Raw genomic sequence first — 18,168 nt, forward strand, 5'->3', positions numbered from 1 at the left:
AGGTCTAAACTGCAACTACTTCTATACATCTTGAAGACATAATGACAGTCTTTTCTTGTTAAGTTTACGGCTTTTTCTCTGGAAAAAAATTGTGAGCCCCTCAAATTTCATGGGGTCTTATATCCATTTACCTTGGCAGCTGCTCTGCTGCTGTAAAGAACCTTAACTGATGACAAATGGCTTTTTCACAGCCAAGTTGTGTACAGAGGCCAGGGCGTGTACATGGCAAATAGACTGTCTCTTGGGAGCCAGGCTGGTTTTGGGCATGTGATGTGGGAGAAAAACGAAAGGGTTTTAGGCCAAGGGCTCTCACTTTTTCCAAACCAGCTCGCAGATCAGGTGGCAGCATCTGAAAGAGTAGGGCCACAGTCCGTCATTTGGCTTGCTCTATGGTTCAGACGTTACCTGTTCCCTCACATGCAGGCAATTTGCAAGTGCCACACTTTTGCCCCTTTTTCATATTTCACCTCTGTTTTGGCTGCAGGTGATGCCCAAAATTAGGTAGTAATTCACACCGCCAGAGCAATTTTACTGTAAGATGAGAAAAAAAAAAAAATACTTTCAAGTGTGTTTCTGCTCTGTTGAAATATACCTATTTCTGTTTCTGTTCGTCTAAGACAGAAAGTCTCCCTCTTGTGGCAAAACAGAAGTAGTAAAACAGGAAAAGAATTTTAATGACGACACCTGTTACAATGAACTTCATTGGATTGTATCCTGCCCACATTAATTAGTGAAAGACAAGAGGCATCACAGAACCAGAATAATGTCTGGTTAATCTAAAGGTCATGTATAGCAGAATATGATATTCTGTAGTAACTGCAAGAGGAATTTCAGAATCTATAGCAGGCCTTTGTTAAATCCATTTGTAACTTTATGAACAGGAATTTAAATGATAGTAGTGGTATATTTGCATTACAATATGAGATGCAGTGGGGAATTTAATTCCACTGTAGAGTATTAGAAGCCTAGGATGATTTAATTCAAAGAATTCTGTCTTTTTTTAGCCTACATGTCTGAGGTTCAGCAAAATTCATTGTTCAATGAGGGTTTGTGATAGTTCTCTATCACCAGTGAGGTATTAGAGAGAATGGATAAAAATCCTCTAGGTAAAATGTCTTCACTGCAGACTGATTTTTAAAAATAACAACTACCTTGACTTCTCCTTTGCAAGCAAAAATATTTTACTGAGAGAATGTTGCCTTCTCTCAAATATGAGTGTATAGATATATGTGTGTGTGTGTGTATAAAAAGAGAAATAGTTTATTTTACGTAAGAAAAACAGTTCTCTGATTTGATGAAGTTTATGGGCTGAAGCCGACAGCTTGCATCCTGAGGTTATTAAGACATAACTTTTTAATAATAGAACTGTCACGGTTATGTCCCCTATATCTGTCGGTCCTCCTTGTTAGTATATGCAAAAATAGAATTTGACTGTTCCAAGGAACATTTTAACATGTAAATCAGACTAAGTTATGTACATCAGCATTTATAATAATCTGGAACTTCGTTTTTTGCAGCAAATTGACATAAATCTAATTGGAGTTTATACTGTTCTTTCTCTTTAAGCCTTGTGAGCAGGGACGTCAGCTGAAGAGAATTCACTGGGTTGCCAACATTGGCACAGCTCTTAAGTTTCTAGAAGGAAGACGGGTAGGTTTGGTAGCACTTAGTCCTGGGTTTTCCTTATTTTTTTATTTCTTTCCTTAAATGTATGATTTGTATCAACCTACCTGTTCTTATTCTCCAAAATTGGAGCTATGTATGCAGTCTTCAGTTTCTATACAGTGCCTAAAAGTTGCTGTAAATTAAAAATGTCAAGTTCCAACACTAAGACGTAGCAATGTATAGGGTAAAACTTTTCTTTTTTTTTTTAGTTAGAATCACCTTGGATGATCTCCTTCCATTTTTTTTTTTTTATGTGCTCTTCAGCTCCTCATGTTCCCTTCTTCCCTGTTGCTGTTCTCAGCAAAGAACAATGATCTTCAGTTCAGCAGAGTCATTAATTTATAATTAAAAGAATAGATTTATGGACTTCACTAGGTTGTACATGCAAAACTACTCCCTGAAAGTATAGACATGAAAATTTAGAACAGTGTGACCCCTTATTAGCTTGGCAGGACTTCAGACTAATTCCTAGATCGATTCTGGTAAAGTCAGTGCTGTGGTCATTTTAGAAATGAAACAAAATATTTTATAAATTTAACAAAAGACAGAAAACCTAAAAGCTCAATGTGATCTAGGTATGAATATCAAATAAAAGCAATCTACTTCTGCCTTTTTTCCTCACTTTTCTCTCTCTATTGTAATGATTTGCATCTGTTTTTTTAATTAGATTACAGGTATTTTGTTCTTCTAATTTCTGCATTTTAGTTCAATTTTTCTCAATGCAGATGTAACACCTGATGAATTTTATGTCTCCACAGTGCTGTACACCAGGAGTTGTTGGGTTTTGGCATTCTTTCCCTCTCTTTAACCGTATGGCATCTTGACCTAATTATATTTCTCTTACATGGGAAACTATCTTAGCAGATGCCTGTAAAAAGAAATCTATGAGAGAACTTTTTTTAATTGAAAAATGTGTAACCAAAGCAAAGACAAATATATAACCAAAGCAAAATTCAGCTTTAGCTCACGATCTCACTAGTTTATGTAGTACAGTTTGTTAATACAAACCATATCGTGTGCAGCCTGAGAGTGGAGGCTTAGCTACAAGAGAGCTGCTTTCTGGTGAGAGCTGTATAAAATAAGACGAGGCTGGGGTGAAGAGCAAAAAACCCATGCTTCCCTAGTCTACATGTCACAATGTAGCGGGTGACCCAAACTCTGAATGACCCAGCTTAGATCCCAGGAGTAATACAGCAGTGCAGCTAGGTAACTGACCCTGCTGAGGATCAAGATAGATTGCCAGAAATGGAGTACTGTGGTTTTGCTTGCGATATCTGAGTATTTTTGTCTGGACTTTTCCAAGTTATTTTTGTATGTACCTTGTATCAATATGCCAGATTTTCTTCTAGAGGAAGTTGGAAAAATGCAGTGTCAGGTAGATTGGTGTCCATTAGCAGGTGATCTCTAGGTTGAATCCAGCCTGAAGGATGCATCTATCCAGTCTGTCACCCTTTTTCTCCCAGAGGAGGTGGGGATGCTGTTCAGACAACAAATGCCTCTTCAGTAGCTGAGCGCAGTCCCTGGGCTGTACTCAAAGGTGAACAAAGGGAGATGGGTGGCTGTGCACAGCACTTTGGGGAGTGCCGACAGGGTCTCCTTCCTCCATGGGCTCTCTCATAAGTGCAGTTTATTACATGTTTAATCAACTTCCTATTTTCACTGTCCAAACACTTCTGCAAATACTCCTGTTATACTGCAAAATGCAGCTGGCAATCAACAGATTTCATTCTGGACCAAACTGTTTATTTCGTGATTCTGAAAAGTATATTTTGTAGTTTCAGATCCATTTTAATGGAGTATAAGACAAAGGCAACACAGTAACTAGACTAGATAGGCTATGCTTCTGTGAACAGTAGCCTAATCAGAAGCTTTAGCTGAGTCCCTGTAAATCTTTTGATCTGTAAAACATATAAGAAAAACCTTGCTTTCTAGAAAAAGAAAAGCTTTTGTTGGAATTAGTCCAGCTGAGAGAATGAGACTCTTGGTATATTTTTCTTTAGGTAGGTAATAGAAAATTTTCCTCATTGACTGGTAGAGAAGCAAGTAGTGTCAACTTTCCCAGAGTTTTGTCAGATTTCTTGGTGGAGAGGATTGGAAATATAACCTGTGGGGATTTCTCCTCTGCCTCTTCCCAAGCAGCCTGTGGTTTTAATTCTGAAAAGAGCTTGACAGCCCTGAACAGCAATTTTTTGTTTGCTCTTGACATTATCTAGTGGGTTTCCAGCTGCTGATTCAGAGAACTGCAGTCTTTTCTCTGTTTTGGGAAGACAAGTGAGGTCCCCTAAAGTAATTCTCCTGCTTTTCTTTAACCTATTCTCCAAGGTTTTTCCATAACCTTTGTCCATGAACAAGCTCGCAGTGCATGAACGTTTTAGCAGCCCTTCATATTTATATCATGATTGATGGCAGACTCTTAGTTTTGCTGAGGAAATAAGTATTAACATATTTGATAATTTTCCAATACTGCCTGTTTTATTCCATTTCCTTCAGCATTATCTACCTGTTAATTTCTTTATGATATACTCTTTATCTCCTCCTTTACTGCCTTTAATCTTGTGAGCTTATTTTAGGGTGATACTTTATTCAGACTATAGATTAGCATTTGAGAGTTAAGAGTCATGGAATCTGTTCCCGTTTCTGTTGAAAAACTTCATGTGACCTTGGACGACTCATTTTTTCCAAGTCTTTTCTTATTTTAAAATAACTATAGTCAGGTTTGTCTTGCAAAGGAGCCTTAATCAGTGGTGGTAATATCCTTTACAATAAAAGGCTCTCTACTGGAGAACTGTGGCATTCTTTTTTCTCTTATCTTTCTTTTATGCTTTCTCCCCCCCCCCCCCTTTTCCTTTTCTTGTTTATTTTTAAACTCACGTTCCTCTTCCCATTCCAAATCTATTAGAACTATAGAAAGAAACCCCTGCATGATTTAAAATCTGTTATGGAGTATTTAATTTGCTTTCCTTATTAATTGTGTTGTAAGATGTTCCAAAAATGTGCTTTCTTTGCATTATAAAATTAAATTAATGTATTTACCTAATAATTAATCATTTAAAACTTATTTTTGTATCATCTTTTTCCCTTTGCTTTTCATGCTAGTCTATATACAGAGGATCTCCGGTTTGTACAATGGTTCTATGTAATTTTTATTGTTCTTTCAGCTTGAAATTAAATATTTTTTCTACAAATAACATCATGCAATGGTCTTAAAAATCTTTTATTACCTATAGCTATACGTGTCTAAAAAGTGAAATTGCACCATTCAATGATTTTTTCAATTAAGAAATTTGTTATTTGATTGCAAAAATGCATTAAAATATAAAACCTATTTGAAATGTGTTTCATAATTGTTATCATTCCTTGTGTGTGGTAATAACACATTTTCTTTCCTATATAGATTAAGCTTGTCAACATAAACTCAACTGATATTGCTGATGGTAGGCCTTCTATTGTGCTTGGCTTGGTGTGGACCATAATTTTATATTTTCAGGTACTACATTTTTTATACATCAGTATAGCTTGCTCAAATCATGGTTCAGACCATCATTTCATATGAACTGGTGTAGTTCCAGTCTTTCACCAGAGCTAAGTCACTTTATAATTAGCTGAGGATCTGATCCTGAATAAAGCAACAGTTGATGGTACGGGTGCTTCACGTTGGGTAAAGTTAGATATTTGTCTTTGGAATAGATTGGTCTGGGCATAGAATGGAGTTCTTTCATCACTGGAACATATTCTTCCACTTTCTCTGAAGAATACAACAGAGCAACAGAAGAAAAGAATAGAATTGTGGATTCTTGGTACAAGTACCTTTAGCACTCTCAGTGGTGATTGTGCTGTATGTCTAATTCCAGTGCATTTGATGTCAGACAGTAATTATTTTCAAACAATACACGTAAACATGCTGATTTCACTGGGAGATGCAGATATTTGCAAGGACAAAATTTAGCTGTAAATGGTATAGATTGAGAGGCGTTTGAATTTGTAGAGGAGAAATCATTTGCATTCTGTTGAAGTTAGGTGGGAGGGAAAAACGGTTTTCTAAATCCTGTCCATATGAGTTAACAAAATGAGTCACTGCTCAGCAATTAAAAAAACAACTGACTTTGTTGCTCTTGTTTATGGAGTTCTTTGGCTTTGGCTCTCTTGTGAGGTAGCTTTCATTTCTCAGGGATGCTGTTCTCCTAAGCGCCAACCAGTGCGACACCTCAATGGTTCAGATCTCCTCAGAAGAAAAGTTAGCAAGAATGATATTAACATTTTTATTTTAATTTATAGCTTATTGAGAAGAATGGGGAAAATTATGCTTCTCAGAGTTACTGAAACTCTAGTTCTCTGCATCAGTTTTACTTGGGTCATTTTTTGAGCTTTTCTTTAGTTGTCACAGGCAGATACATCATTTTAACATGAATGAAAGCAGAAACGCATGAGAGCTGTGGTTCTCATTGTGGCAGACTCATTCTGTGATGTGACGAAACTTTTTTTTAGGTAGACAGCACAGACAATCTTGCAACGTCCTCTGGATATAACTCTTTCATGTTAAAGAACCAAATTGTTAGTCAACTTAATGTTCTTAAAAGAGTCAAGTTAATGATTTTCATTTGATGAAAGGCATGATGCGAATAACTGTCATACACCCTCGGCAAGCACTACTAATGCATTTTGCCTGCAGTACATTCACTATTCCTTCACAAGGTACCTCTAAGCAAAGCCGCAATTGAATTTGTGCCAAAACAGTACAACGGTAGATAAAGAACTATCCAGATGAAATCACTGAGGTCACTTCCATTCTTTAATTGAATGAGCCTCCTCTGAAATTAGTGGATTGTTTTATAATTTGAATTCAAACTAAATGTAAGCCATTGTCTCCTATTTCAATGGTAATTTGTCATAATAGGTAACATGGCACACTTGCATATTGTTCTAGCTGTAGGGTGTCAAGAAAATCAATGATTGCTACATGTCCTGGACTTCTGAAATTAAGACCATCATCTGGGCACATACGTTAGCATTTTTGAAGCTACTTTAATGTACAGTTAAATAAAACACAGCATGTTAATCATAGCTTCTGCCCAACTTTGGCAGTTGTATTAGGAAATTATTGAAGAAACTGGTGAGAATTAAGAATATTATCTACAAACAGTCCATTAACATTTTTTCCCCACAGATTGAAGAGCTTACTAGCAACCTCCCACAGCTGCAGTCGTTGTCTAGCAGCGCTTCTTCTGTGGAGAGTGTTGTCAGTTCAGAAACTGCGAGTCCCCCAAGCAAACGGAAGGTGGTAACCAAGGTGCAAGGAAGTGCCAGGAAGGCTTTGTTAAAATGGATACAGTACACAGCAGCAAAGTAAGTAACCTACAAATGAACTGAATTTATATCTTAAGTGCAAACTTTTTCTTCAGATTCTAAACTCTCTTGGTCAGGGATTGTCCTTTTGCTCTGTATTTATATAGCACCTCCCTGTGATCATACTCTTTTTGACAACTGGGGCTGTTAAATGTTACCACCATACAACAAGCAAGTAATAAATAACTATTTGCATTGCATTGCAATCACATTTTATAGTTTCTGAATAATGAATGGGATTATCTTTGACAGAATGAGGAACTGAAAGGGGAATTAGTTGTCTGAATGACAATGTATTAGTCCTGCTGCAAAAACACTCGATGTGACAATGCAAGTCCCACACCAACTTAGCATTCCTCAGTGACAGAGCTTGTAGGAGCACTAAATTCTGGCATTGCTGTTGAAAGGCAGGTGATGAAAAATTATGAATTCTGCAGTTTTGTGATACAAGGGACATATTACTACAAAAATTGTCCTGAATTTTCATTCTTTTTAATCCAAGTTATTTTGGAGTTATTTCTTGCTATCTCTTGTTAACTTAAGAATTTTCTCCTTTATTTGGTATAATTATCCCACGTTTGCTCTGTTTCCAAAAAGGCATAAAAAAAGGCATAAATTAGATCAAAGATACAATGGTAGTTTGATGGCTTCCACAATAAGAAAATAAAAATCAAAGATGTAAAAGAATAAAATGGATTTATTTGTTCAAATTAAGGAATCACTTGCTATTTGAAGAGATCAATCGTGCAAAATGTGGAGGGGAAATGGCCAGTGACGGAATGGTGCCTTAGAGAAATTAAATATAATTGTAAAGATACAGACTTTCTCCAGTTCTCCAATAAATAGATAGAATACAGTAATTTATAGTGCAGTACAGTCTAATTTGACATTCTTCCTATTGCATTGTTGTCAGTAAGAGACAGACAACTGAAAGTGGTCAGCTGCAATTTCCAGACATGTAAACAAACAAATACAAATGAAACTGTCAACATTATGCGGAAGAGTAGGTGGAATGTGTTGAAAGAAGCCTAGAGGAAGGATGGTACACTTTGCCTAGCCCTGCTTCACTTTGTAATTTGCAAGGACTAGCTCATTAAAGTCAGTGAAAGTGTTTCACAGTGAGCTTTGAATGAAACCTTCATTCAGAGTTACTGTTGCTGTGAACCTCCCAATGGCAAGACTACTTTAGTGTCTTAGTGAATCCTCAGAGGAATTTTGCATGCTCAAAGCAAAAAACAGTCTTGCAGTCTGTGGACCACCATACCTTTCAGAATTACTTTTAAAAGAAGCAGTCAGAAGTGTGATTCAGTTCTGATTACTTTCTCATTGTATATTGCTATTTCTTGATCATTTCTGTTTATTTTTTAGTGGACGCGTAAGTGTTCTGGGTATATGAAATTATAGTATTACTCATGCTTTTGGTCAGAATATAAAGAAATTTGTGTGTTACATGTTCACCTGAACAGCAGTGATGTCACTGTTCATGCTTTCATTTTAAAAGATAACAGATTAATGCAGTCTTTTTTTTTTTTTTTTTTTTTGGTATGATACTGATGTTCCTAACTGAACTGCAGTAGTTATAATGGAGGGAGATACGAAGCGCTTTATAGCGAGGGAGAGAATAGTGAATGGAGCTGCACACATCCACAGACTCTGTGTGTGTTGTACAAGAACCTTGAGAACCTTGGTGCACTTCATTTGTTCAAAATGCCATTGGCTTATTGCCACTAGTAAGCCTACTGGAGACAAATACAGTACGTATATGACAAAAAAACTCTCGGATCTTCATAGGCAGAAATGTATTTATGCAGTGGATGGATGGAGCTGTAGTTGACCTGATTAGCATTGCAGGAACAGGTGGTTTAGGTTTAATGATGGGTAGCCACTGGGTGGAGCATTGTGTCTCCTCCCCTATTTCATCTAGTCCTGATGTTGTTGCAAGTCACTTTTTTTTTCTTTCATATTCTTTAGGCAAGTTGGAATTGAAATCAAAGATTTTGGACAAAGTTGGAGGAGTGGTGTTGCATTTCATTCCGTTATTCATGCCATCCGCCCAGATCTAGTGGATATGGAGAAAGTGAGGGGAAGGTCAAATAGAGAAAATCTGGAAGAAGCCTTCACACTCGCAGAAGCAGAACTAGGAATTCCAAGGCTCCTTGATCCGGAAGGTACCTAATGCATAGTTGAATAAAGTTTGAACTACTTGCATGGGTTAAATCAGATGTGCTATTTCATAGTGTTTAGACATTTAAGCAGCATTTTGTGCCATTCAGCTAAAAATTAATTTACCGTGTTCTATACTTGTCTAGATGTGGATGTTGACAAGCCAGATGAAAAGTCTGTCATGACCTATGTAGCCCAGTTTTTGAAGTACTATCCTGATCCTCATCATACAGTGACTGATGTGCAGGACAATGATGTAAGTTTCTCTTGCATAACTATACGAATCAGTTTGTCATGAGGAGGGCTTTATAAATACATTTTATAGCTCTCACAGTTTATTATGTTTCCTTTTGATGAGCAGTTCAAGTGAAAAGCAAACACAATAAGAAAACTGGGAAAGATTAGCTGAGAATAAAGGAACCAGTGTTGCAGATGTTTACTAGTAGATGGAGAAAATAGAATGGTGATCCTGCAGAGATTTTCCTATTTTCAGCAGTAGGAGCCAAAAAGAACACAAACGGTTATTGTTGATGGTAGCAAACCAATGGATCCTGAAGTTCCCTAAGAGGTTTTCAAACATAACAGGAATGAGATTGCAATAATTTGTTACCTGAAACAATGTGTCACTTCTGTTTCTATCACACTGGGTTTCTGGATAAAAAACAAGAATAGTCCAAGAGGTTGCTTAGGTTTAGTCTTTGGGCTTTTAGGCTTGGGAGGCAGTTACAATTTTGACACAGGTTTCTTTCTATTGCACAGTGATGTTTGACTATTCGCTCTAAGGAATTGTTTTCAGTCATGTTTTTTTCTTGGTTTTTGTTTTGTGTATGCTCTAGTGCATTGGCTTTGCACTAGAATGGCTATACTCAGTGATGCCAAGTGATCATGACTCACTTCCTAATCCTGATCATTTGCTTTCTTTGTGGCAAACACAGGAAACACTGCTGAGACAATCTGCTCAGCCCCAGCAAGAGAGAGAGAGGAAGCACTTTTTATTTGTGTTTCTTTGCATTCCCTACAGAGCTACAGAAGAGCTTTGAAAGGAGTGAACCTCCTTCCTTATGGCTATGCGTGGCTAAGGTAGTGGTAGCTCTGCTGTCCAATTCCAGTGCCTGAGCACTGGAATTTTTCATTTTTCTTGCTGCAACATTTGTCTGAGGACATTTGTGTGCCGATGCCACAGCATCCCACTGAGCAATGGGGCTGCCGAAGCAGAGGTAGTGAGCGCTGAGGCCTCATGCTGTGGCCTGTGGCAGGCTAAGGCAATCCCGTCATCTCCATACCATGGCACACAATGTAGTTTCTGCTGCCAACAGCCTCGGCCAGGTCTGCTGCCTGTGCTGGGGTTGGATTCTGAGGAACAGCCTCACCACCTTCTCCTGAGCTTTATGCAGAGACGATGCAGGAGAATGCAGGACTCAGCCACTCCACGCTCTGCCTGCCTCTGCCTGCCTCTGGCTATACCCACAGAGACTATAGCATGTGAGTTGTGAAAGGGAAACTACTGAGTTGCCTCCAGAATTCCCAGTGAATGACTAGGAAGTGAAATTCATCAGTTTGACATGCTTAGCTCAAGACCACTTCCTCTTCGTAAATATCGCTAAGATATTCCAGTAACAATCCAGGTGAATTTTGGTAGAACCGCTGGTCCCCTGCATGTCACACTGCAGAAATCAGTAGCTCCCAGACTTTGAGAAGAAAGTAAGAGTTTAACATCGCACTAATGTCATCATGCTTTGTTTCCTTGAGGAAGAACTATATTCCTTCTCACAGCCCTGATGGAATGCCTGGCAGTTTGAGACAAACTCCACTTCTCCAGTGGAGTCTCCAGTCAAGAATAGCAATGGGGCCCTCAGTTTTTTCTGACACAAATTCTGCTAATCCGTCTCTGGAAAATTCTCATCCCTATCCGGCACCTATGTCCACTCTATACCTCTCTCCCTAGTCCTGTCCACCATAACTTCCATTCCCTCACCTCTGGTCATGGTACAAAATGATGACCACATGGCATGTGATAGGTTGATGGAAAAGAGATCTGGATGGATCCAAGCCAGTAAGCGATGCACAAAAAGTCCAGGACCCCAAGTAGTCACCGGCCCTGAAGCAGTGGAATACATAGAAAAAAAAAACCACAATGCTTTCATCTATTTGGGACTGGATAGATATAAGCTCTCAAATGGCTAAACTTTTGGCACGCTTTGGTCTTTTATTACTGTAAACTTTTGTATTTTTCTCATATATCACAGAGAGAAGCTTATTTTGCACTCGGTTGCTTTGCTTATGACTTTTCAGGGAGAATTTGTCAACAGATAATCAAATTTCCCATACTTAGAACTTGCATTTTAAAATATTTGATCTGTTCTCAGGAAAATCATAATTATAGGTTTGGTATACTATCATATACAAATTCCAACAAATGTTAGGACATTAGTTTACACAGTTCTGGATGGGAGGGGGAAAAAAGCCCGGAGTTAATGCAGTTGATCCTGTTGACTGCAGGATACCTAGATGAAACAAGATATCCAGATAATCCTTGGCAAAATAAGAGTGTCATTCATATTACATGATGCTTGTGAAGAGATTCTAGTGCTGAAAACCCAACAATGCAGTTTAAAAATATACAGACATAAGTATTGCATTCCATATTTATACAGTATTTGAAGGGAAGATTGAAAGAAAAATCTCAATCAAATATTTCATAATCAAATACGTTTTGGAGGTTTTGTTCACTGAGTGCTTTCATACTTTTTAGCCCAAATTCTTAATTGTGTGTGGGTTGATGAAAATTAGGCAAAGGATCATTTAAATCGCCAGGTTAAGTAACAGCAGATCCAAATTTATAGAGTTGCCAGCAGGTCAAGGGAGTTTGCCAGCTGGTGAGTACACACTTAGAGCACTGTTTCCAGCTCTGGGCTCCTCAGTGCAAGAGACCTGGACATATTGGAGAGAGTCCAACAAAGGGCCACAAGGATGATGAACGGACTGGAGCATCTCTCATATGAGGAGAGGCTGAGAGAGCTGGGTCTGTTCAGCCAGGAGAAGGCAAGGCTCAGGGGGATCTTATCAATGTGTATAAATACCTGAAGAGAGGGTGCAAAGAGCCAGGCTCTTCTCAGTGGTGCCCAGTGAGGCACCAGAGGCAATGGGCACAAACTGAAACACAGGAGGTTCCCTCTGAACATCAGGAAACACTTTTTCACTATGAGGGTGACTGAGCACTGGGACAAGCTGCCCAGAGAGGTGTCTCCGACATTGGAGGTATTCAAAAGCCATCTGGATGTGGTCCTGGGCAGCTGGCTCTAGATGTCCCTGCTTCAGCAGGGGGTTTGGACCAGATGACCTCCAGAGGTCCCTTTCAACCTCAACCATTCTGTGATTCTGCAATTCTGTGATAATATTTAAGAGCGCAGTTGATATATTTAAGATTTATTTTAATGAAACAGTGACAGTAGAGGTCTTCTTGCAATGCAAGAGGAATGCTCTTTTCTAAATGGCATCATGCAAGAATGGAGATTTAAATTCCTTTAAAAAAAATAGAAAAGTGGATTCTGTTTATAAGAGCAAGGACTATTTTATTTAGTACTTAAGGAAACATTCATGAACTTACTTTGCAAATTTAAGGGAAATCTTTTTTGATAGAAGTAACTGCTTGGAATCATAGTATGGCAACTGACTTTCTTGACAACACAAGCCATTTAAGTGCCTTTTTTTAACCCCTTTCTGCACCCATGGTTATTCTAATATTCACCTTGTTAAATTAATTGACGGGAAAAAATGTAAAGGAGAGAGTACTTCTTTTCTCAGCGCACAGAGCTGGCAGTGCATCAGATACGAGATATTTGTGTGACTATATAATCCATTTAGATTGAAAATTAATTTACTCTTTTTCAAGAAGTGTTGTCCACAGATTCTGTTCTAGGTATACAAACATATGTAAGATCAGACCAAACTTACATAAGATTGCTTCATTTTAAAATAGCCCTTTTGTGTTTTGTGGAAACCATGTAAATTAATTGGATGCCCTTGTGATCACCATAGCTAACAGTGCAAGGTAGAACAGTATCTATTGCCTCTTTCTTCCCTCTTACTGACCTGGAGTACCCACATCCATCATAAAGCTTTCCTTAGGAATTTTACATTATTTGGTTAATTTAGTTATTTAGGGCAGGATTCATCCATCTTTAAGAATGTAAAAGCTAGGTACTTACCCTCCACCTGTAATCAGCAAGAGATAGACACTTTTCCAGATGGTATCTTTCTTAAGATGGTGTGCTAAATAAACTGTCTTCTGGAAGTTCGTGTTGCATAGCATTTCAACAGAGTTAAAACTGCCTCAGATGAATCCTTCCCTTAGGTAATGATAGATAAAATGTTCTTAGCAGTTGATTAAAAAGAAATCCAGGCATGCTTTATATTTTTGTGACTGGTATAATCCCCCTATTCTTAGCCTTTCTGTCTTCCCCCTGAAGTCTAGTATAAGGAAATATGTATCACAGAATGGTAGAATCCAGGTACCTGGGAGACATAACCTTGCAAGACTTTTATCCCTTAAATTCCTGGGGTACTCTTAATTTCTTGTTTTCCAAAATTAAGCACTTTTAAGGTGTATTCCATCTGACCTGTGTTAAGTGCCTGCTGTAGAATGAGATGAGTTGGGCAGTAGATGCTAGATGCAACAGTTTTTTTTCTATTTGTCAAAAAGAACTGAAAGAGTGACTATCTATCTCAGTTGCAGATGCCTACATTTAGTTAGAAGAATCCTACTTCAGAGTGGAGCGTGTCTGGGTGGGTTTTGATGGGGGGCGGGGGGGAAGGATTTCTAACCCTCTCCCCCTGCCCTCCAGCCAACTCAGCTGCCACTGTGTTTCCTCAAGATGTGTTGTCCACACAAATTCCTATTCATCTTCCCTCCAATGCTCAGTTCGTAAGGAATTTGCATTGGAAGAAGTGGAGTAACGATTGAAGCTTGTCCCTTATTTGTGGTCAGAGGGAACAGCTATTTGCATGTGCATTTCCAGAATTAAAAGGGATCTAATATCTCATGCATGGACCAGCTATGCACATATGTGAACTTGTGTAGTCAACACATCTCAAAGAATCACAGTTACTCTAAGGTAAGTAACTATTTTTCCAGATAAAATAAATCATGTAGTGACTAGGAATCTGGAAATCGGATCTAATATGAAAACTACTTCACTAGATATGATATAGACACATGAACTTGATGATATTTTAAGTACATCTTGTATTCTCACACGCGTGGCTCTTGTATTGTTCTCTCTGGACTTTCTGTCTTCTTTGCTTTATTTTGTTTGCCCTTTTTTTTCCCCCCTTTTTCTTGTTTTCCCATTTGTTTCATATTGCTAGGAACTTCAAGCAATCCCAACTTTTGTCATTTCTTTTATGAAATTTAAGGTAAGGGTAATATGCTCCAGAAGAATTGCTTGAATTGGACCTTTCATGCTTGTTATCTGTTTTTATCCTGCATTTATTTGACTTTAGATTTTGGGTGTTTTTATGTACTTTGGTTTGCTAGATCCATATATTAATCTTTCCAAAAAAGCAAATAGATGAATATAATGAGTCTAAGTCTACCTTCTTACATGAGCTGATCCTAACAGCCTAATGCTTAATTTTGCAAATAATTTCACAGAAATATTACAGAAAAGCAAGTCAACTTTCCTATAATAAATCTCAGACTATGGTTTTGGTTTTCTTAAGTATAGATATAAACGTGAAAAAATAGATTATAGGTCAATGTTTCTTTTCATCTAATCTCATTTTAGATGGATTTTTTGTATGTCTTGAGGTTTATAGAGTAGATACTAGATTGTATAGATGATTGTGCAAGTGATGTATGTGGACTGTGCGTTGGAAGGAGAGAGCATTCATGTGTAATTGCATGATATGCACTGCTCCTTTTTTCACATAAATTATGATGTTTTAAAAAATATACCTTTTTAATCATCTTGGACATTTAGATACTTATAATTGTCTAGTCTTAACTGAGAGAAATTCAGAAATCTAACATGGAATATTTGAAAGGAACATTCAGAGGTGAAACTGGAACACTGCAGAAGTGAATATGTTATGAAACAAACAACAGGTGTCACTGCAGTCAGTCAACAGTGTTTATAGTTTAACCTGATCCAATTAATTACCTTGGTTCCACACTCTTTTTTGTGTTGGTTTGTTTTTTTTTCTTTTTTTTAATATATAAGTAACAGGTTATTTTCAAGTAAGTATGATCAAGGGTTCATCTCATATTACGTATATCTAACTAGCGATATGTGTTGAAGTGAAGATTAATATTGATAGCAGAACTATTCCCATCTTCTCAATCCATGCAAGCAAGTTTGGGTTGATTTAATGGGACCTTGTACATTCTTAGCCTTACACAGCCCCAGGGCCTTGCTGCTTAAGCTAGTGAAGATTTGAAGTGGTAAAAGCTCTGTCAATTTCTTTATCGTGGTATAAATTTAACTATAGAGGAAGCACTCTCCTTCAAAGTATTTCTGATGTAAAGTCTTTCTCGTGCTCTGATGAGCAGGTAATTCAGAAGATAATCCTGTCACCTCCAATATCTTTATGCCAGCAGGACCCCAATGTAAGAGGAATTTCCTGAGCAGCAACCGTAAAAATAACTTTCTGAGCTCTTCCAGTGACTTACTGTCTATCTTTACAGATAGGCATTAATAGCTCATCCCTGAAGATGATGCTTGGCTCAGCATTCACCGTGCATCTGTGATGCTGTTGTCAGTGAACGTGTTTCAGTAACACATAGACACATATACATCCGGTAACACATATATACAAGCCAGTTTTCAAAAGGAATAGCATAATTAATTAAATTCACGTATAAACATTTTTAGAGGGACTTGATTTTCTCAGCGCATAGGCAATACAATAGTTCAACATCCCTGAAAAACAGGTGACAATTTTTTTAGATTTAAAAGTTCATATTTGAAAATTCTATCCTGCCTGTGCCTGAGAATTTGAACGGTTCACCTGGTGTATAATTACATATTAGAGAACCCAACAAAGTACTCCTTTTCAAATCCATAATTAAATTTCTCATGAAACACAGATGTGTATTTTTAGCTCTTCAAACACCAAAGTATTCTGTATTATGTAATTTTCACATTAACTCTGGAGTATCAGTTAATAAAATAATGTTTTGATTTTGAGTCTGGGCTGAAAACTTTCTTTGTAAATTTAAATTGTACCCCCTTATCCTATTGGAACTCATAAACACTTTTCTCTAATTACCACCTTTGATGGTCTTTAGCAGTTGAGTGCTCCAGGTCTGTTCATCTCTGCAAATCAGTGAATATTCATAGAATGGTGTCACAATAAATTAATACTTTAAAATGTTGTTTAGAAGTAACATGCAGAAAATAAGTCATAGTGGCTTAGATAAATTGAAATAAATATGATCAGAGATCAACGATCCTCATACTGGGGAAAGCACAAATAGTTATAATTATCCTAGATAACTTTTCTTTGATGGTTTATGTTCTGATCTGTATGCTACTTCAGATGTGCAGGCTTTAGAAAATAGTTTACATATCTGTAAGAATATCCTTTTGATATTTTTTTACTAAGAGTAAGAACTACTGGGCAGTAATGAAAGTCGTCTTTTAAGAATGATAGCTCATTAAACCTGGGGGGTGTTGGTGACAAGGTGCCTTGGCGTCTAAGAAAGTGAATCTTTTATGTCGGTTACCCAAACTGAGACTTTAAAATGCTTTTGTATCAACCAAGGACCACAGAACCAAGTTTGCAGGTGATAAGTGATGCGCTGAACTGGAAACCTGTGAAAATGTACGAATAAATAAATAAAATGCTTATCACGCATTGTTGCACAATGTCTTAACATTCAGTTAGGCGGTTACTGAAACACCTAAATCTTCTGCAATTAAACAAAGTAAACAATTGTCTAACTAAATAGTAAAAAAAAAAAATTGCAGAAGATTCAATGCCACCTGTTAACTTTATCTTTTCACTTAATGTCAGAGCAATGGTATGTGACTTAAGAGAGGTGTGGCTGTTCCTGTGTTCTTTATCTTCAGGTACCGTAGTGGTGTTCTTGATCCCGGTGATATTCTATTTCAAAAAGATTTGGTCAGACCCAGTTTTAGCCATTATTAAATTTTTAAGCTATGTTGACAGGAATCTTGCAAAATACCTATTTTGCTCACATTGCTGTACAAACAGTTGCAGCCACACAGATGCTCTTCTTGCAATGACTTGCCTTATGGAGGTGCTTCTCAGCAATAAGAGCGTGAGCCATAGAGGAATAAAAGCCAGTGTTTTACAAAACTGAATTTATAGTGTGAACTAAAAGTAATATACACAACATTGTGACACACTTATTCTCTTCCTGACTTGAAGAATGTATTACTTAAAGTTTCAGTTAGTAGGATTGTTATAAGACTTTCAACCCATGAAGATGCATAGTTTAGTATTGCCTTTATGGAGCTGAAAGCTAACTATTAATAGAGATCTCAACAGTCTCGCTAAAGTTGTAACTTCTAATGAATGGAGTGCATTTAATACCAAAGTTCTTTTTTTGATGACTGAAGGAGTTAAGAATTCTCTCTTCTTATATTCTTCTCCTCATAGGGGATAGTCCTGGCTTTGCTGTTTATCTCAAAGAGTCTTGGTGTTATTTTTCCACACACAGAGCCAGCTATCAGACCAGAAGAGTAGGAATTTTATTGTCCTTCTCTATATTTAAATGATTTGAGAAGATGGAAGCACTAGGAGGTTTGGCTTCTTGGGACACTGTGCAGTCAAGGAAATGCTAGTATTACAAATAGCTGGAGCAGGGAAGTGTCATAGGTGTCCTACACTGTTTCTCAGGTACCAACTTTTGGCAAGTGTCAGAAGACAGGAGCATGAGCTATAGTGAACGTTGTTCCAGCACAGCTGCTCTAAGATCATGTTAACCTTGCTGCAACTACCCAGCTAAGAATTTACCTAGTGAGTTAACAG

At 37.5% G+C, this 18,168-nt stretch overlaps 1 protein-coding gene across 1 annotated transcript in view; it reads left to right on the forward strand.

Annotated features, from left to right (window-relative positions):
• SYNE1 (spectrin repeat containing nuclear envelope protein 1) overlaps positions 1–18,168 on the forward strand; it is a 268,227-nt gene that overhangs the window by 13,410 nt on the left and 236,649 nt on the right. The window contains exons 4-9 of the mRNA XM_076333837.1: positions 1,567–1,650; positions 4,762–4,782; positions 5,060–5,152; positions 6,830–7,008; positions 8,980–9,176; positions 9,318–9,427. Coding sequence (XP_076189952.1) covers positions 1,567–1,650; positions 4,762–4,782; positions 5,060–5,152; positions 6,830–7,008; positions 8,980–9,176; positions 9,318–9,427 — 684 coding nt within the window. The remainder of the gene's footprint in view (positions 1–1,566; positions 1,651–4,761; positions 4,783–5,059; positions 5,153–6,829; positions 7,009–8,979; positions 9,177–9,317; positions 9,428–18,168) is intronic.

This window comes from Aptenodytes patagonicus, chromosome 3 (assembly GCF_965638725.1).
Source record: "Aptenodytes patagonicus chromosome 3, bAptPat1.pri.cur, whole genome shotgun sequence".
NCBI lineage: Eukaryota > Metazoa > Chordata > Aves > Sphenisciformes > Spheniscidae > Aptenodytes > Aptenodytes patagonicus.